At 43.1% G+C, this 13,854-nt stretch overlaps 1 protein-coding gene across 2 annotated transcripts in view; it reads right to left on the reverse strand.

Moving 5' to 3' along the window:
- DGKI (diacylglycerol kinase iota) overlaps positions 1-13,854 on the reverse strand; it is a gene marked incomplete at its 5' end in the record, with an annotated part of 458,035 nt that overhangs the window by 269,771 nt on the left and 174,410 nt on the right. For both annotated transcript variants that reach the window (XM_082631691.1, XM_082631690.1), the window contains one exon: positions 8,612-8,707. In XM_082631691.1, the coding sequence (XP_082487817.1) occupies positions 8,612-8,707 (96 nt within the window). The remainder of the gene's footprint in view (positions 1-8,611; positions 8,708-13,854) is intronic.

A 13,854-nucleotide genomic window follows, 5' to 3' on the forward strand; every position in this document is an offset into this window, starting at 1 on the left:
AGTCATCTGGATTCATGAGCTCCTCAATATCTTGGTGGTGGGAGGCACCTCGGGTAGAGAGCAGCCTTAGAAGCGCCGCGGAGATGGCATCTTCACGGCTGGCACCCAAACAGCTTGGAAGGCTGGCTTAGGCTTCTGGGCTTTGCTGCCACACTCACAGCTCCCTCTGCGAGCCCGGCCGCCATCTGGAGCTGCGGAGCGTCAGTCTGCCGTGCTGGAAGACCAGGGGCAGCAAGCGGGGGTGTGTGTGTGTGTGGGGGGGGTCCCAGCGCAGTCTGAGGCTTGCGTCCAGTGTTGGTGCTCTGGGGTGTCTACCCACCAGATCCGAACGCACAGACAGTCAGAGGTCCCCAGCCACCTGTGCTGGGGACCGACTCTCTCATCTCGCTCACAGTGCACAGATGCCCACAAATCAGCAACTGCATGGGCCACTGTCCAGTGCTCGCATCTTCTAGAGATGAAATAGACAGGGCTGTCACCAGGTTCGCCATCTTTCTTCTTTTTTAAAACAACAGAAAGCTGAAAGTTTCCTTCAAATAGGGCAGAGAGCTACTGCCCCTGTACTCTTCTTACAAGTTTCTTCCAAAACCCAGGGACGTAGCCAGCATCCTTTCGAGCAGATGCCGTGATGCCCGATTACAAGGATGAGGCTTCTGACCCAACAGTAAGAAGACACAGACTGTGAGATGTTTTCCAGAATGAGTTACTTTGATTTGTCACGCTCAGCTGGTCCCACCCATGACCTAGGGAGACTATGCACATTACACACAGCAGAGAAATGACAGGAAAAGTGTAAGAGTCTCAGTGTCGGGGCATCCCAAACAGAAGGGCTTGTTGAAACCAAAGTCCAACCAAACTACTAATTAGCTCATTCAACTTAATGACATTGAAATATAGGCAGGGATAGGAGAGAAGGAGGGAGGATATTAACATGTGTCAACTACTTTAATCCTCCTGCCCATTCTGAAGAGCAGATATAATCATCACCATGTTACAGAGCAACCTGAGACTCAGGGCAGCAGGGCAGAGCTAGGATTTCTATCCAGACCTATTTGTCACTGGGTCTGAGTAGCCCCTCACTCTCCACTCCCCACCTCCCCATCTCACCTGACCGCCCTAATGCAATTCATTCATTGACTTAGTAAAACTATATTTGTTAAGTGCTGAGCAGTATTGGAAGACACCTTAGAATTAAGGTCAGGTGTTACAGGTGGGTTTGGCCATTTTTGCCAAACATGACCCACAAGGACAAGAGTAAAGTAAAACACACAAACAAAACGATAACAAAAGCAAAACAGTACCCATTAGCCTACCCACAAAAAGAAGGTGACTGAAGTACATTTAAAAATAGAGAAGATATAACTGGTAACAGCATTCTGCAGTCTGACAGCTCCTGTTTTCTCTTACCCAACCTATGCGGTCTCCCTCACCTTTCTACCTACTCTATTCCTGTAGTTCTCAGCTTCTGGCACCTACCTGTCTGTCTGCTCACGTATCCAGAAAGCCACATACCTCTCAACTGAAATCCTCAATCAAGCCTGATTTAAATGTACCTGTGTGAGTGCATCTGAGAGCCGTGTGCAGGCATCTGCGTGGCCAGGTAAGGTAACTCACCTTAACAGAATATCTTCTGTCTTTGTTTCCTAGGGCTGCCCTAACCAAGTACCACAGCCTGGGCAGCGTAAAGCAACAGAAATGTGAATTCTCTCATAGCCCTGGAGGCTAGAAGCCTGTCGTCATGGTGTGCATAGGGTTGGCACACCTCTGAGGGCGAATCTGTCCACGCCTCCCTCTTAGCTTCTGGTAATAGCCTGCGATCCTTGGCTGGCAGCTGTATCACTCCAATCTCTGCCTCCGTCATTACATGGCCTTCTTCCCTGTCTACAGTTGTGTGTCCTCTCCTCTTCTTATAAGGACGCTTGTCAAAGTGCATGAGGTCCCACCTACTGCAGTATGACCTCATCTTAACTCATGACATCTGCAACAACCCAATTTTCAAATAAGGTCACATTCTGGGATCATGGGGGTTAGGACCTCAGATTTGGGGGGTACACGATTTATGGCATAACAGCCACTGTACACCAGATGCAGGGACCAGGCCACTTCATTTGGTTCTGACGCTCTCTCTGTGAAGTAGATCAGTGGCTCCCTACCCACTATGTGTGACAGCACATATGTCTTCTGTAGAGTTTGCTTGTTTTTAACATATTCATGCCTGGTCCCACTCCCCAGAGATTCTGATGTGGTCGATCCAGGCTGGGAACCAACCATTTAAAAAAATAAAGTTGAAATAAAGCTTCAGAAGTCACTACAATGCTCATCCAGGAATAAGAATCACTGAGGTCTAAAGATGTTAAAATTAAAAAAAAATTTTTAATAAAAATAAAAATAATTAAAAAAGAATCACTGAGATCAATCTTAATAACAATACAGTAAATCAGGAAATGGGGGCAAAAAGAGGCGAAATGATACGCCCAAAATTCAGTGAGTAACTAGATGGAACAACAGGTTTTCAAGTTCAGGTCTGTCTCACTCAGAGTCCCCTTCCTTCCCACCACCCATGTGGCCTTTCTGTGTCTACGTGTCTCTGGGCAGGTGTGACCACGGTTGTTTGTACCTCTACATAGTGACATAGGCAGTGTCTTTTAAGTGTAAAAATTGGTGTGCACAGGTATGTGCTCTATGGATTCTCAGGGGAGGCATGAGTTTCTTTGGGAACAAATACGTATTTCGCTAACATCTTTGTATATCCCATCAGCCACCAGAACGATTTCTACAGAGTGCACCCACTGTGATGTTGTCAGACGAGTGATGTTGGAGGAGGAGTGACTCCATCACTGAAGAGGTGCCTTTCACTCCTTGCTCTATTTCAGCAAAGCAAACGTCACGGGTGGAAGTTAAGAGAAGGGAGAAGGGAGAAATCAGTGTGGGTTGAGTAGACAGAGGCGGCTTTGTGGAAATGGGGCTTGAACACAGTATTGAAAGATGAGTTAGATTTACGTAAGTAGAGTGGGGAAAGGAAACCTTTACAGGCAGGGAGGGGAACATGGGCGAACTCAGAGGCAGGAATAAGCTTTGTACGAGGGAGAAGACAATCATGAGACAGGCATGAGCAGTGTACGCGCTATGAGCCATGACGTTGTCAATTACAATTAACTGTCACCTGTCACTCTCATCTCGGTCTGAAGTTTCTGGTACTGGGTACCCAGCCCGTAAACACTTGTAGAATAAATGAATGAAGAAATGTCCATCAAAATAAATATCACGGGGCTTCCCTGGTGGCGCAGTGGTTGAGAGTCCACCTGCCGATGCAGGGGACACGGGTTCGTGCCCCGGTCCGGGAAGATCCCACGTGCCGTGGAGCGGCTGGGCCCGTGGGCCATGGCCACTGAGCCTGCGCGTCCGGAGCCTGTGCTCCTCAACGGGAGAGGCCACTACAGTGAGAGGCCTGCGTCCCGCAAAAAAAAATAAAACAAACAAACAAACAAATAAATAAATAAATATCACGAAACAAAAGTGTTCCTAGCTGGAATTTTATCTGTTTCCCCCCCATAATCATGATGGAAAACAGTGATCTTTCTACTCTAATTTCATTACTTTTGCATCCCTTTCTTCTCTCCAGACCAGAAAAAGAAACAGTTACTAACTTGGGGACTGCCACTGGTTTGGGAACAACTTTAATCCCATTAAATATCTATTCACAGACATTCTGCAGTGTTAAATGTTTCCACTGGAGAATATACAAGAGGAAGACCTGTAAAGGTCATCTGGTTCAGCCCTGAGACTTTGGAGCAAGCTCTCCTACAACAGTCTTCATGTTCTATGTTGTCACTGCCGTCCTTGCAACGCCTTCCAATATCAGCCCCCAAATGTCCATCCATGTCTGCCAGCAGGAGGTCCTGAATTTGCAGGCTGGCTTTGGTTTTAAATAGACTATTGCACTGTCCCCATACGTTGTGATGGTTTCACAGAAGCCATTTTCACCCTCAAATCTGTCCTGGTTTAGACAATATGGTCATGCTTTATAAGCACACAGACATTTATAACATGCGCCCTGAGTTTCAGTTGAGAAAACAGACACACACACACCCCCATCCGTCCTTATGTCCCTTCTTACCTAACGCATGCCCTTTGGTGTGCTCATGCCTGTCTCGTGATTGTCTTCTCCCTCGTAAAAAGCTTATTACTGCCTCTGAGTTTGCCCATGTTCCTCTCCCTGCCTGTAAAGGTTTCCTTTCCCCACTCTACTTACGTAAATCTAACCCATCTTTCAATACTGTGTTCAAGCCCCATTTCCACAAAGCCGCCTCAGTCTACTCAACCCACACTGATTTCTCCCTTCTCGCTTCTCTTAACTTCCACCCGTGACATTTGCTTTGCTAAAATAGAGGAAGGAGTGAAAGGCACCTCTTCAGTGATGGAGTCACTCCTCCTCCAAGCACTCTGCCTGCATCTTGTTTAGAAGCCAGCAGGTAGCACCCAGTTATGGTAATCTGGTCCCAAACCCAACAGGTTGGCTTTCTTCAAAGGTGATTCTTTAAAGAAATGAGAATATATCATCTATTTACATAAGCTTTTTTTTTTCTTACGAAACTGTGTTCAATACTAAGAAAGCTGCAAATAAAACATTTAAAATGGAGGCTGTCTTGGCGATCTCCTTGCCTAACCTCTTACCCAAAGCAGAGGTGCACCCCCCTTTGGCATCCTTGAAAGATGGCCACCCAACTTATTCATAAACACTTCCTTTGAGCCCATCTCTCCAGGCATCTTGTTCCCCTGTTGGGTGTCCGAGCTCTGATCGTTAAAGTTCTTCCTTAGAATACAGTATTTGTCAAAGTCAAGTTTGTGGACCATCTGTACCATGATTATTTGAGGCGATTGTTAAAAATCACAGGTTCCCAAATCTAACTCCAGACCTACTGCATCAGCATTTGGAGCAAGGATTTAAAACGTAATCTACATTGTTAACAGGTTTTCCAGGTGACATCTATTAGACCAAAGTGTAAGATCGACTGTTAGAGTCAGTGGATTCTCTATCTAGAACTTAGTTCTACCTTCCTAACAGGAGAGAGCAAGACACCTCCCTTTGCTTTCCAATGTTCATTGCAGCACTATTTACAATAGCCAAGACAGGGAAGCAACCTACATGTCCATCGACAGAGGAATGGATAAAGTAGATGTGGTGTATATATATATACACATACACACACACATATACATACAATGGAATATTACTCAGCCATAAAAAAGAATGAAATAATGCCATTTGCAGCAACATGGTTGGATCTAGAGATTATCATACTAAGTGAAGTAAGTCAGACAAAGACAAATATCATATGATATCACTTATATGTGGAATCTAGAAAGAAAATGATACAAATGAACTTATTTACAAAACAGAAACAGATTTACAGACTTTGAAAACAAACTTATGGGCACCAAAGGGGAAACATGGCAAGGTGGGATAAATTAGGAGTTTCGGATTAACATACACACACTACTATATATAAAATAGATAATCAACAAGGACCTACTGTATAGCGCAGGGAACTCTACTCAATATTCTGTAATAACCTATATGGGAAAAGAATCCAAAAAAGAATAGATACATATATATGTATAAATGAATCACTTTGCTGTACACCTGAAACTAACACAACATTGTAGATCAACTATACTCCAATATAAAATAAAAAATTAAATTAAAAAAAGATACTTTCCTTTTCTTCATGGCAGCTCTTCTAATGCTGGAAGATGTCATTTCTCCTTTCTCTCATTAATACTCTTTTGCAACCCAGGTTATTTCACTCTTCCTTCTACTACAAAGTTCCCCACCCTGAACCAAGTTTAGCACACTCTCCTGGGTCTTCCCTTTGCCAGTGTCCTTCCCAAAACGTGATGCCAGAATGAAGTGGAGAGAGTGAGCTAGATTTCTAACGCTTTTACTACATATTGATAATTTTGTGAAGTATATCAACTTACACTCCCACCAGCTGACAATGAGAATACCAATTTTGGTCTAAACTAGCCAGCAGGTATTACCATTTTGTAAATCTTTAACAGGCACATGACGTTGACTCCTCATAGCTGTTTTAATTCGAGTGCTTTTGTTTATATTTTTCATACATATATTGGCCAGCGGTAGTTCTTTTGTGAATCGTCTGCTCTTGTCCTTTCTGGGTCCCCCCTGCCCCCTTTTAATTCATTATGCCCATGGCTGGGGCAAGTAAGTCCTTTCAATGCATTATCTCATCTAACCCTCAAAACAACATTCCTCCCACTTTACAGGTAAAGAAACTGAGCCTTCAGGAACTTATAATGAGGAAACACAGTTAGGTCTTCAGCTTCCTCACCGCTTTATGCCTTCATTTAATCCATGTTTTTTGGAGGAGAGACCTTCATCCTCCAGACACTTTGTAAAGTGAGTTAAGAAAGCCAAGTGTTTGGGATGAAATTATGAGGAAGATTCAAAAGAACACTAGAAATTTTCGTAATTCTATTACCTCCTTACATCTCCCTAATATTTCCTTTTTTTGCTACTTTTCCTGGCATAGAGGTAATAGTGACCGAGTTAGAATCCATTAGTGGGCAGCAATGCTATTTACTGATACAAGGTTTAAGGCAGATGTAGGTACCTGTTCATATTTTTGCCAAGAGAGGTACCATGTGGCTGACCCTAAAAGAGCGTCAGAAAAGGATCAAAGAGAGTAATCTGGAAATAAGGTAGAACTCCATAACAGATTACAGTCCATCAGTTGACAGCAGCATCAGTGGATAATAGTTCAAAAGTATGTACACAAGAAGGATTGGCTTTCATTTTTTCCATTTTATATTATCAAGACCAGTGTTTACACAATTAACTAAGATCCAAATGTTAATTCATCATTTATAGCATTTTAGTCTAATCAGCTGAGCTTCTCTTGGTTTTGGTTAATTTAATCAAATTTCATGCAATTATACTTTAATCAAAAATACATATGCATACAGTTGAAATGATATTTAAATCAACTGAATTTACAACCAGATTAAAAGAAATGCAAACAACGAAGTACAGATCTGAATTGGAAGCAAAATTAATTTAATCCTCCTCCATTTTTCTACCTTGAAGGTGGCCAACACCCAAAGGTCAGGAGTTCTCAATGTCACACAGTCAGTGATAACACTGAGATTCAAATCCAAGTTTCCTGACTTTAAATTGAGAGCCTGTACAACTGAGTCTTTAACTGACATTTAACTATTGCCACCCTCACTCAAACAAACCCTGGTCTTCCAAACTCTAATAAAGTTTTCCAAACAAAACCTATAAACTAGGCGTCAAAACACCTAATGCAATTTAAAAAATCTTGGCTCCCCAGCTTTGTGATTCCAGGCAGCCTAATAAAAGTCCCTTGGGGCTATTCTTCTATAGACGTTGGCAGAAACTCAATTTCTTCGTTATTTGTGATTCATAGAAACATATATATTTGCAATTCCTAGGTTCTACATTTTGCCCCAAATCTCTCTTTCACATTATAAACAAACATAACAAAAAAGAAAAAAATTATTAGGTCAATTATGATGCTCATTTCCCCAAAATAAGAAAGAATACAACTTTTCTTTCTTCTTTACTATTGTTAGCTTCCCATTACTCTCTTTTTTATTTTATTTTTATTATTACTATTTTTTTTTTTTTTTTTAGCCGTATGCGGGCCTCTCACTGTTGTGGCCTCTCCCCTTGCGGAGCACAGGCTCCGGACACGCAGGCTCAGTGGCCATGGCTCATGGGCCCAGCCGCTCCGTGGCATGTGGGGTCCTCCCGGACCGGGGCACGAACCCATGTCCCCTTCATTGGCAGGCGGACTCTCAACCACTGCGCCACCAGGGAAGCCCCCATTACTGTCTTTTTGAACCCATAATTTTTAACTACACAAAAATTTTAAGTTCACTTTCTCAATACTAAAATTTAGTTCCTCCCAACTTACAGCCTGGCAACCATGCTCTTTTCATGGAACACAAAGAGGATTTAACATTTAAACACTGTTCCAAATAGGGACAAAGCAAATTTTAAAAAGCTATACTCTGATGGAGTTGACAGTTGATCACTTATATAGTTTCTAGAATTTTCTCATCTGGAGCCTAGTCTGAATTATTTGTGAGCCTACACCCACCACCAGACCGGTGTTTGCACCCATCTCTACCTTCACCCACCAGTAATGTCGTCCACCACACACGCTCCCCTACGAAGGATTGCCTTCTCCCACAGAGACCCTCCCTCCACCCACAGGTCTCTCCCCACAGGACACTGCTCCATGTGCAAGCATCCCCGTCATGCACACTCACCCTCTCCCCCACCCCCAAACACACTAACAAAAACCAACACTGTTCATCATCACAAAGTAGCACCTTATCCCAAGGTTCGACCTGCAGAATCAAGAAAAAACCTAAAACCATTCAACTGACCCCTTAAAAGCCATGCTAACTTGATAAACTGTCAGCTGTCTCACAGGGACAGGCTCTTTCAAAGCTCTCCTTGGAAATTCAGGCGTGGTGATCCCCGCTGCCTTCAGACTCAACTACCTGCAAGGCTCCCCCCAGGAAGGCCAGAGCACAGGGGTCCCGGGTGCACACTCACTGCAAATCTGACTTGGCAGTTCTCCTCCCCCAGGTAGCACAGGTCTCCCGAGACGTTGGTCTCCAGCCACAGGTGCTCTCCATTCACGGCATTTTCCTGAAAGGAAAAGACCCACCTGACTTCAGTTTTCTTTTCAGGCATAAAGGGACGGGGTGGAGGGGGGCAGATCTCAAATTTAGATTTTGGATGCAAGAAAGTTAGTGAACCCAAATTGTCTAAACACTTCTCATTTTACCCCTGAAAATACCACTGAAATTGGTCCTACCAAAATTCTAGAAACGGAAAAAGGTGTTTGGAAAAACTCTGGGCAATAATTAATATGTTAAGTCCAAAGATGCGTTTATCCATGGATGTGGTCATCTTTGAAATATGTAACAAATGAGGGGCAAAAAACCCTCAAGGTATTCAATCTAAGGCCTTATTCATCCAGGCCCACTGCAGAGTTCATGACAATTGAGACCAAAATTCTATTAAAAGTCGACTCTCAGCAAATTAGCTGAGGAGGAGAGTAGTATTAAAGTACTTTAAAGGCTGCTTGAAAATACATTTATATCAGTAATGGATAAATTATACTTCTAAACCAGGAGCTTCTTATAACTTAGTTTTAAGTCGCTGTGTAGTCAAAGCATAATAAATTACTAATTCAAACATTTTACCAGCTCAATAGGGCCTTCGTCCAATTCTAAATTCTTCAAATTGAATGATTTCCCTACTTCTAAAAATATTCACATACTTAGATAAATAGTTATCTAAGGCCTACTCTAGGCCTTGCAAGGTGCTGGAGCTGGGATACTCCCAAGTGGCAAACAGAGAATAGCTGTAGGTTTGGAACCCTAAAAGTCTTCAGATCATGATGGATGAGAACAAGATAAATAAATTAGTTAATTAAAAGGCATTTCTTTGCCAGGTATCCTAAAGAAATCAAGCTCCACAAACTAAAATATTCTACTACCGGGAACTTATCATCCAGATTTAACTTATAACCATTTACAGAATTAAATCTCTTTTCATTCTTTTATTCTCTAATTCATTCAATAAACATTCCACACACCTGGTGCCAGGCACTGGGTTAGTGCGCAGTAAAATCTAGCAGAGAACATGGAAACTAAACACATAATTATAGCAGCAAATACTATGGAAACTTACTACAGCAAAAATCCCACCAACTCTTTTAAAAAGTGAAGTATAAAATGTTGCAGTGGGGAAAAGGTCAAAAATCCTTGATAATACCAATCTAGGCAGGCCCAAAATTAAGTCCTGGTAGGCCAAGTAAGGTGGGCAGGAGCAGGCAAGCCCAGGGAGTCAGAGACTTGCGAGACATCAGTAACTCACTGGGCTGGCAGGCTTCATCCACGCTGGGCCAGGCCAATTGCCCCTGCACACTGGAGACCCTCTACGAGCGCTCAGAAGCTTGCTGATAAGGATTCAGGCATGGCAGGACTGCTAGGATGAGCTAACCTCACTCCTGAGTGGGGATCTGATTAGAAAGCCCGACATTAGTAAGAGAAGAAGGAAAGAAAAAGGTGGGGGCTTCCTGCCACAGTGGATCGAGCACACTTGTTCTCAAATTTAATTGCTCATTACAAGGACCTGATGGGTTTTGAAGAACACCTGGCTACCAGCCCATCCCCAGAAAGTGTGCTTTAACTAGTCTGAAGTTTTTAGCAAATATTTGCAGCTGTAAGAATGGAAATACCACTTACTGAAATTCAGGGAGAAGATTACAGTAAGAGCAGATTTAGGGAGTAAGTCGAGTTCAGGTTTTTGTTTTATTTTATTTTCCATTGAGTTATAATTAACATTCAATATATTAGTTTCAGGTGTACAACACAGTGATTCTATAGTTTTATACATTATGAAATGATCAGTGCAATGAGTTCAGTGTTGAGGATGTAAAATTCCGAGATGCTTATTAGACCTTCAAGTGGAGACGTTGAGAGGGCAGTTTTTTTATGAGTCTGAAGTTCAAAGAAGAGGTATGTGCTGTATGAATAATTTGGGAGGCAACCGTTAATTGATGGCATCTAAAGCCATGAGAACTGAATGCAAAAATCTAAGGACTAAATGTGGATGGAAAGCTCTGAGTACTGAGCTGTGGAACATTCCAATACTTAGAGTTTGGGAATATAGGAAAGATCCAGCAAAGGGGATTGGGACGGAGTGGCCACTGGGGTACAAGGAAAACAAAAAAGAGTATAATGTTTTCAGGAAGAAAGTGCACCTAGAAGGTCTGTGTCAAAAGCTGAAGAATTGGCCATTGGATTTCACCATGTGAACATGTGAAGTCACTGATGACCTTGACAAAAGTACCAACAGCTGGATGAGAAGGAAGAAAGCCTGATGGAATTGGGTTCAAGAAATAATATTACTGACTCTAGTTTCAAAATGTGTATGAAACCCAATTAATTCTCACCACATCTACTGTTACCATCCAGTCCTCCATTATCTCTGGCTTTGAATAGTCCCAATAGCCCCCTAACTGGTGTCTCTGCTCTACTCTTGTCTCCCCATGGTCTGTTCTCCACAGAGCAACCAAAATAATTACCTCAAAATGTAAATCTAATCAGGGACTTCCCTGGTGGTGCCGTGGTTAAGAATCCACCTGCCAGTGCAGGGGACACGGGTTCCATCTCTGATCCAGGAAGATCCCACATGCCGTGGAGCAACTAAGCCCGTGCACCACAACTACTGAGTCTGGGCTCTGGAGACCACGAGCCACAACTACTGAGCCCGTGTGCCACAGCCACTGAAGCCCACGCACCTAGAGCCTGTGCTCTGCAACAAGAGAAGCCACCACAATGAGAAGCCGGCGCACTGCAACGAAGAGTAGCCCCCTCTCGCCGCAACTAGAGAAAGCCCAACGAAGACCCAATGCAGCCAAACAACAACAACAAAAAAAGTAAATCTAATCAAATCGCTAATCTGCTCATAACTCTTCAATAGCTATCTATGTACTCAGAAGGGTGCAAAGTCCTCACTTACCTCGTCCCTGGGAGCCTCTCTGACTTCCTCTCCTGTCTCTCCGCAATCTTGTTTCCCTGTCCAACTACCTCATCTTCTCTCTCTCTCCCTCTCAGTTGCTGACCTGCCATTACACTGGTCTCATATTTCCCAAGCAGACTAAGGAAGCTCTCATCTCAGGTCCATGAATTTGCTGCTCCCTTGACTAAAAATTGCTTACACGAGACACCTGCATTGTGCATTTCTCATTTCATTTAGATCTCTGTTCAAATGTCCCCACACCAAAGACTGTTGACCACATATTCTGTTTACTGTATCCAAACTGCCTATTCTTCTTCATTCTGACTTATGTAGGTAATTTCTGTTTACCTTTTGGTTACCAGATCAAGTGTTATTTTCTCAAAGAAGCCATCACTGACCCCAAAATCGAAGTCATTTTTTTAGTTACTCTCATAAAACCATGTTTCCTTCCCATGATTTATCCCAACTGGCAATTATTCATTCATTGGCATGATTATTTGATTCGTGTTTCCCTCTTATGCTAGATTCTAAGCTTCATATGGACATTAACTGTCCAGCACTTAACTTAGCACCTGGCAAATAGTAGGTGATAAATAAATTTGGGGAACTGAAAAGATGAGATTAAGAATCAGTGAATGAATCACATTCTTGTTATATGCAACTCCAAGGAGTAGAACGGATAATTTTTTTTATCTGTCCATAAGTTTGGAGTCACAAACTGTGAGAAGTAAACATGGATGCCTAAGAGACATGACGGTCTTTCAAAATCATGAAAGAAACAGAGGCATGAAAGAAAAAAAACAGTCATGCAAGGAAAACATGAAACATACCTTTTCTTAGACTACATTTTCCCCATGCCTCATCCTTTTCTTGTACATCTGTCTTGTTGACGCATCAGAAGGAAGTAACCTTACCCAAAGAGAGGTCTGGCCTTTGCCCTCAACTATAGGAAGGTAATCTCTCTAAGTGCCTGGAATGTCTTGCCTGATAAGAGTATCTTTGTTTACCTGGGGACCCTGGGCCATGCCAACTATTCTAAAATAGCAGTGACTTATGGTGAGGCATATATCAGCTCATCCTCCAGAGGGGCAAGGGGCTAAAGTCAACCATGCAGGTGGTTAACCGTGTCTACATGACCAAGCTCTGACTAAAATTCTGGGTACCAAGTTTCAGATGAGCTTCATTGGTTGGCAATATGCCATATGTATAGCTGTACCATGGTTGCTGGGAGAAGTTATCTCTGTCATAAATCCACCGGGAGAGGACAACTGGAAGCTCCTTGTGTAGAAATTTCCTGGACTTTGCACCATGCACCTCTTTCCTTGGCTGGTTTGAGCCTGTATCCTTTCACTATAATAGGCCATAAATGTCAGTATAGCAGCTTTCAGTAAATTCTATGAGTCCTTCTAACGAATTTTTTTTTTTTTTTTTTTTTTTTTTTTGTGGTACGAAGGCCTCTCACTGTTGTGGCCTCTCCCGTTGCGGAGCACAGGCTCCGGACGCACAGGCTCAGCAGCCATGGCTCACAGGCCCAGCCGCTCTGCAGTATGTGGGATCCTCCCGGACCGGGGCACAAACCTGTGTCCCCTGCATCGGCAGGCAGACTCTCAACCACTGTGCCACCAGGGAAGCTCCTCTAATGAATTATTGAACATGAGTGTGGTCTTGGGGATTCCGGAACCTGCAAGTGAGGATGATCTTGGGAACTCCTGAACTCAGCTGGGTGGCATTCACACATGAATAGAAAAATAAACTGTTGTGGTTTTCTTCTTACACTTCTGATAAATCCTTATCCAGTTCAAGAGTAATAAACATGAGCTTTGGAGTCAGATAGACTTGCTACCTACTAGCTCTATGACCTAGGGTCTCTCTAACTTCCCTAGACCTCAGTTTACTCACCACTAAAATTGTAATAATAATTGTACTTCCCTCACAAGATCACAATGATGTTTAAATGTGAAAATGAATAACGTTCAATGCCTTGCCCACAATGAGAAGTTAATAGGTGTTCAATATAGTTCTTTTTTAAAACATTTATTTATTTATTTTTGGCTGCATTGGGTCTTTGCTGCTGCATGCAGGCTTTCTCTAGTCGCGGCGAGCGGGGGCTACTCTTCGTTGCGGTGCATGGGCTTCTCATTGCGATGGATTCTCTTGTTGCGGAGCACAGGCTCTAGGTGCGTGGGCTTCAGTAGTTGTGGCATGTGGGCTCAGTAGTTGCAGCGCACGGGCTTAGTTGCTCCGCGGCATGTGGGATCTTC

The sequence above is a fragment of the Mesoplodon mirus genome (genome assembly GCF_964341445.2).
Source record: "Mesoplodon mirus genome assembly, chromosome: 9".
NCBI classification, from domain to species: Eukaryota; Metazoa; Chordata; class Mammalia; order Artiodactyla; family Ziphiidae; genus Mesoplodon; species Mesoplodon mirus.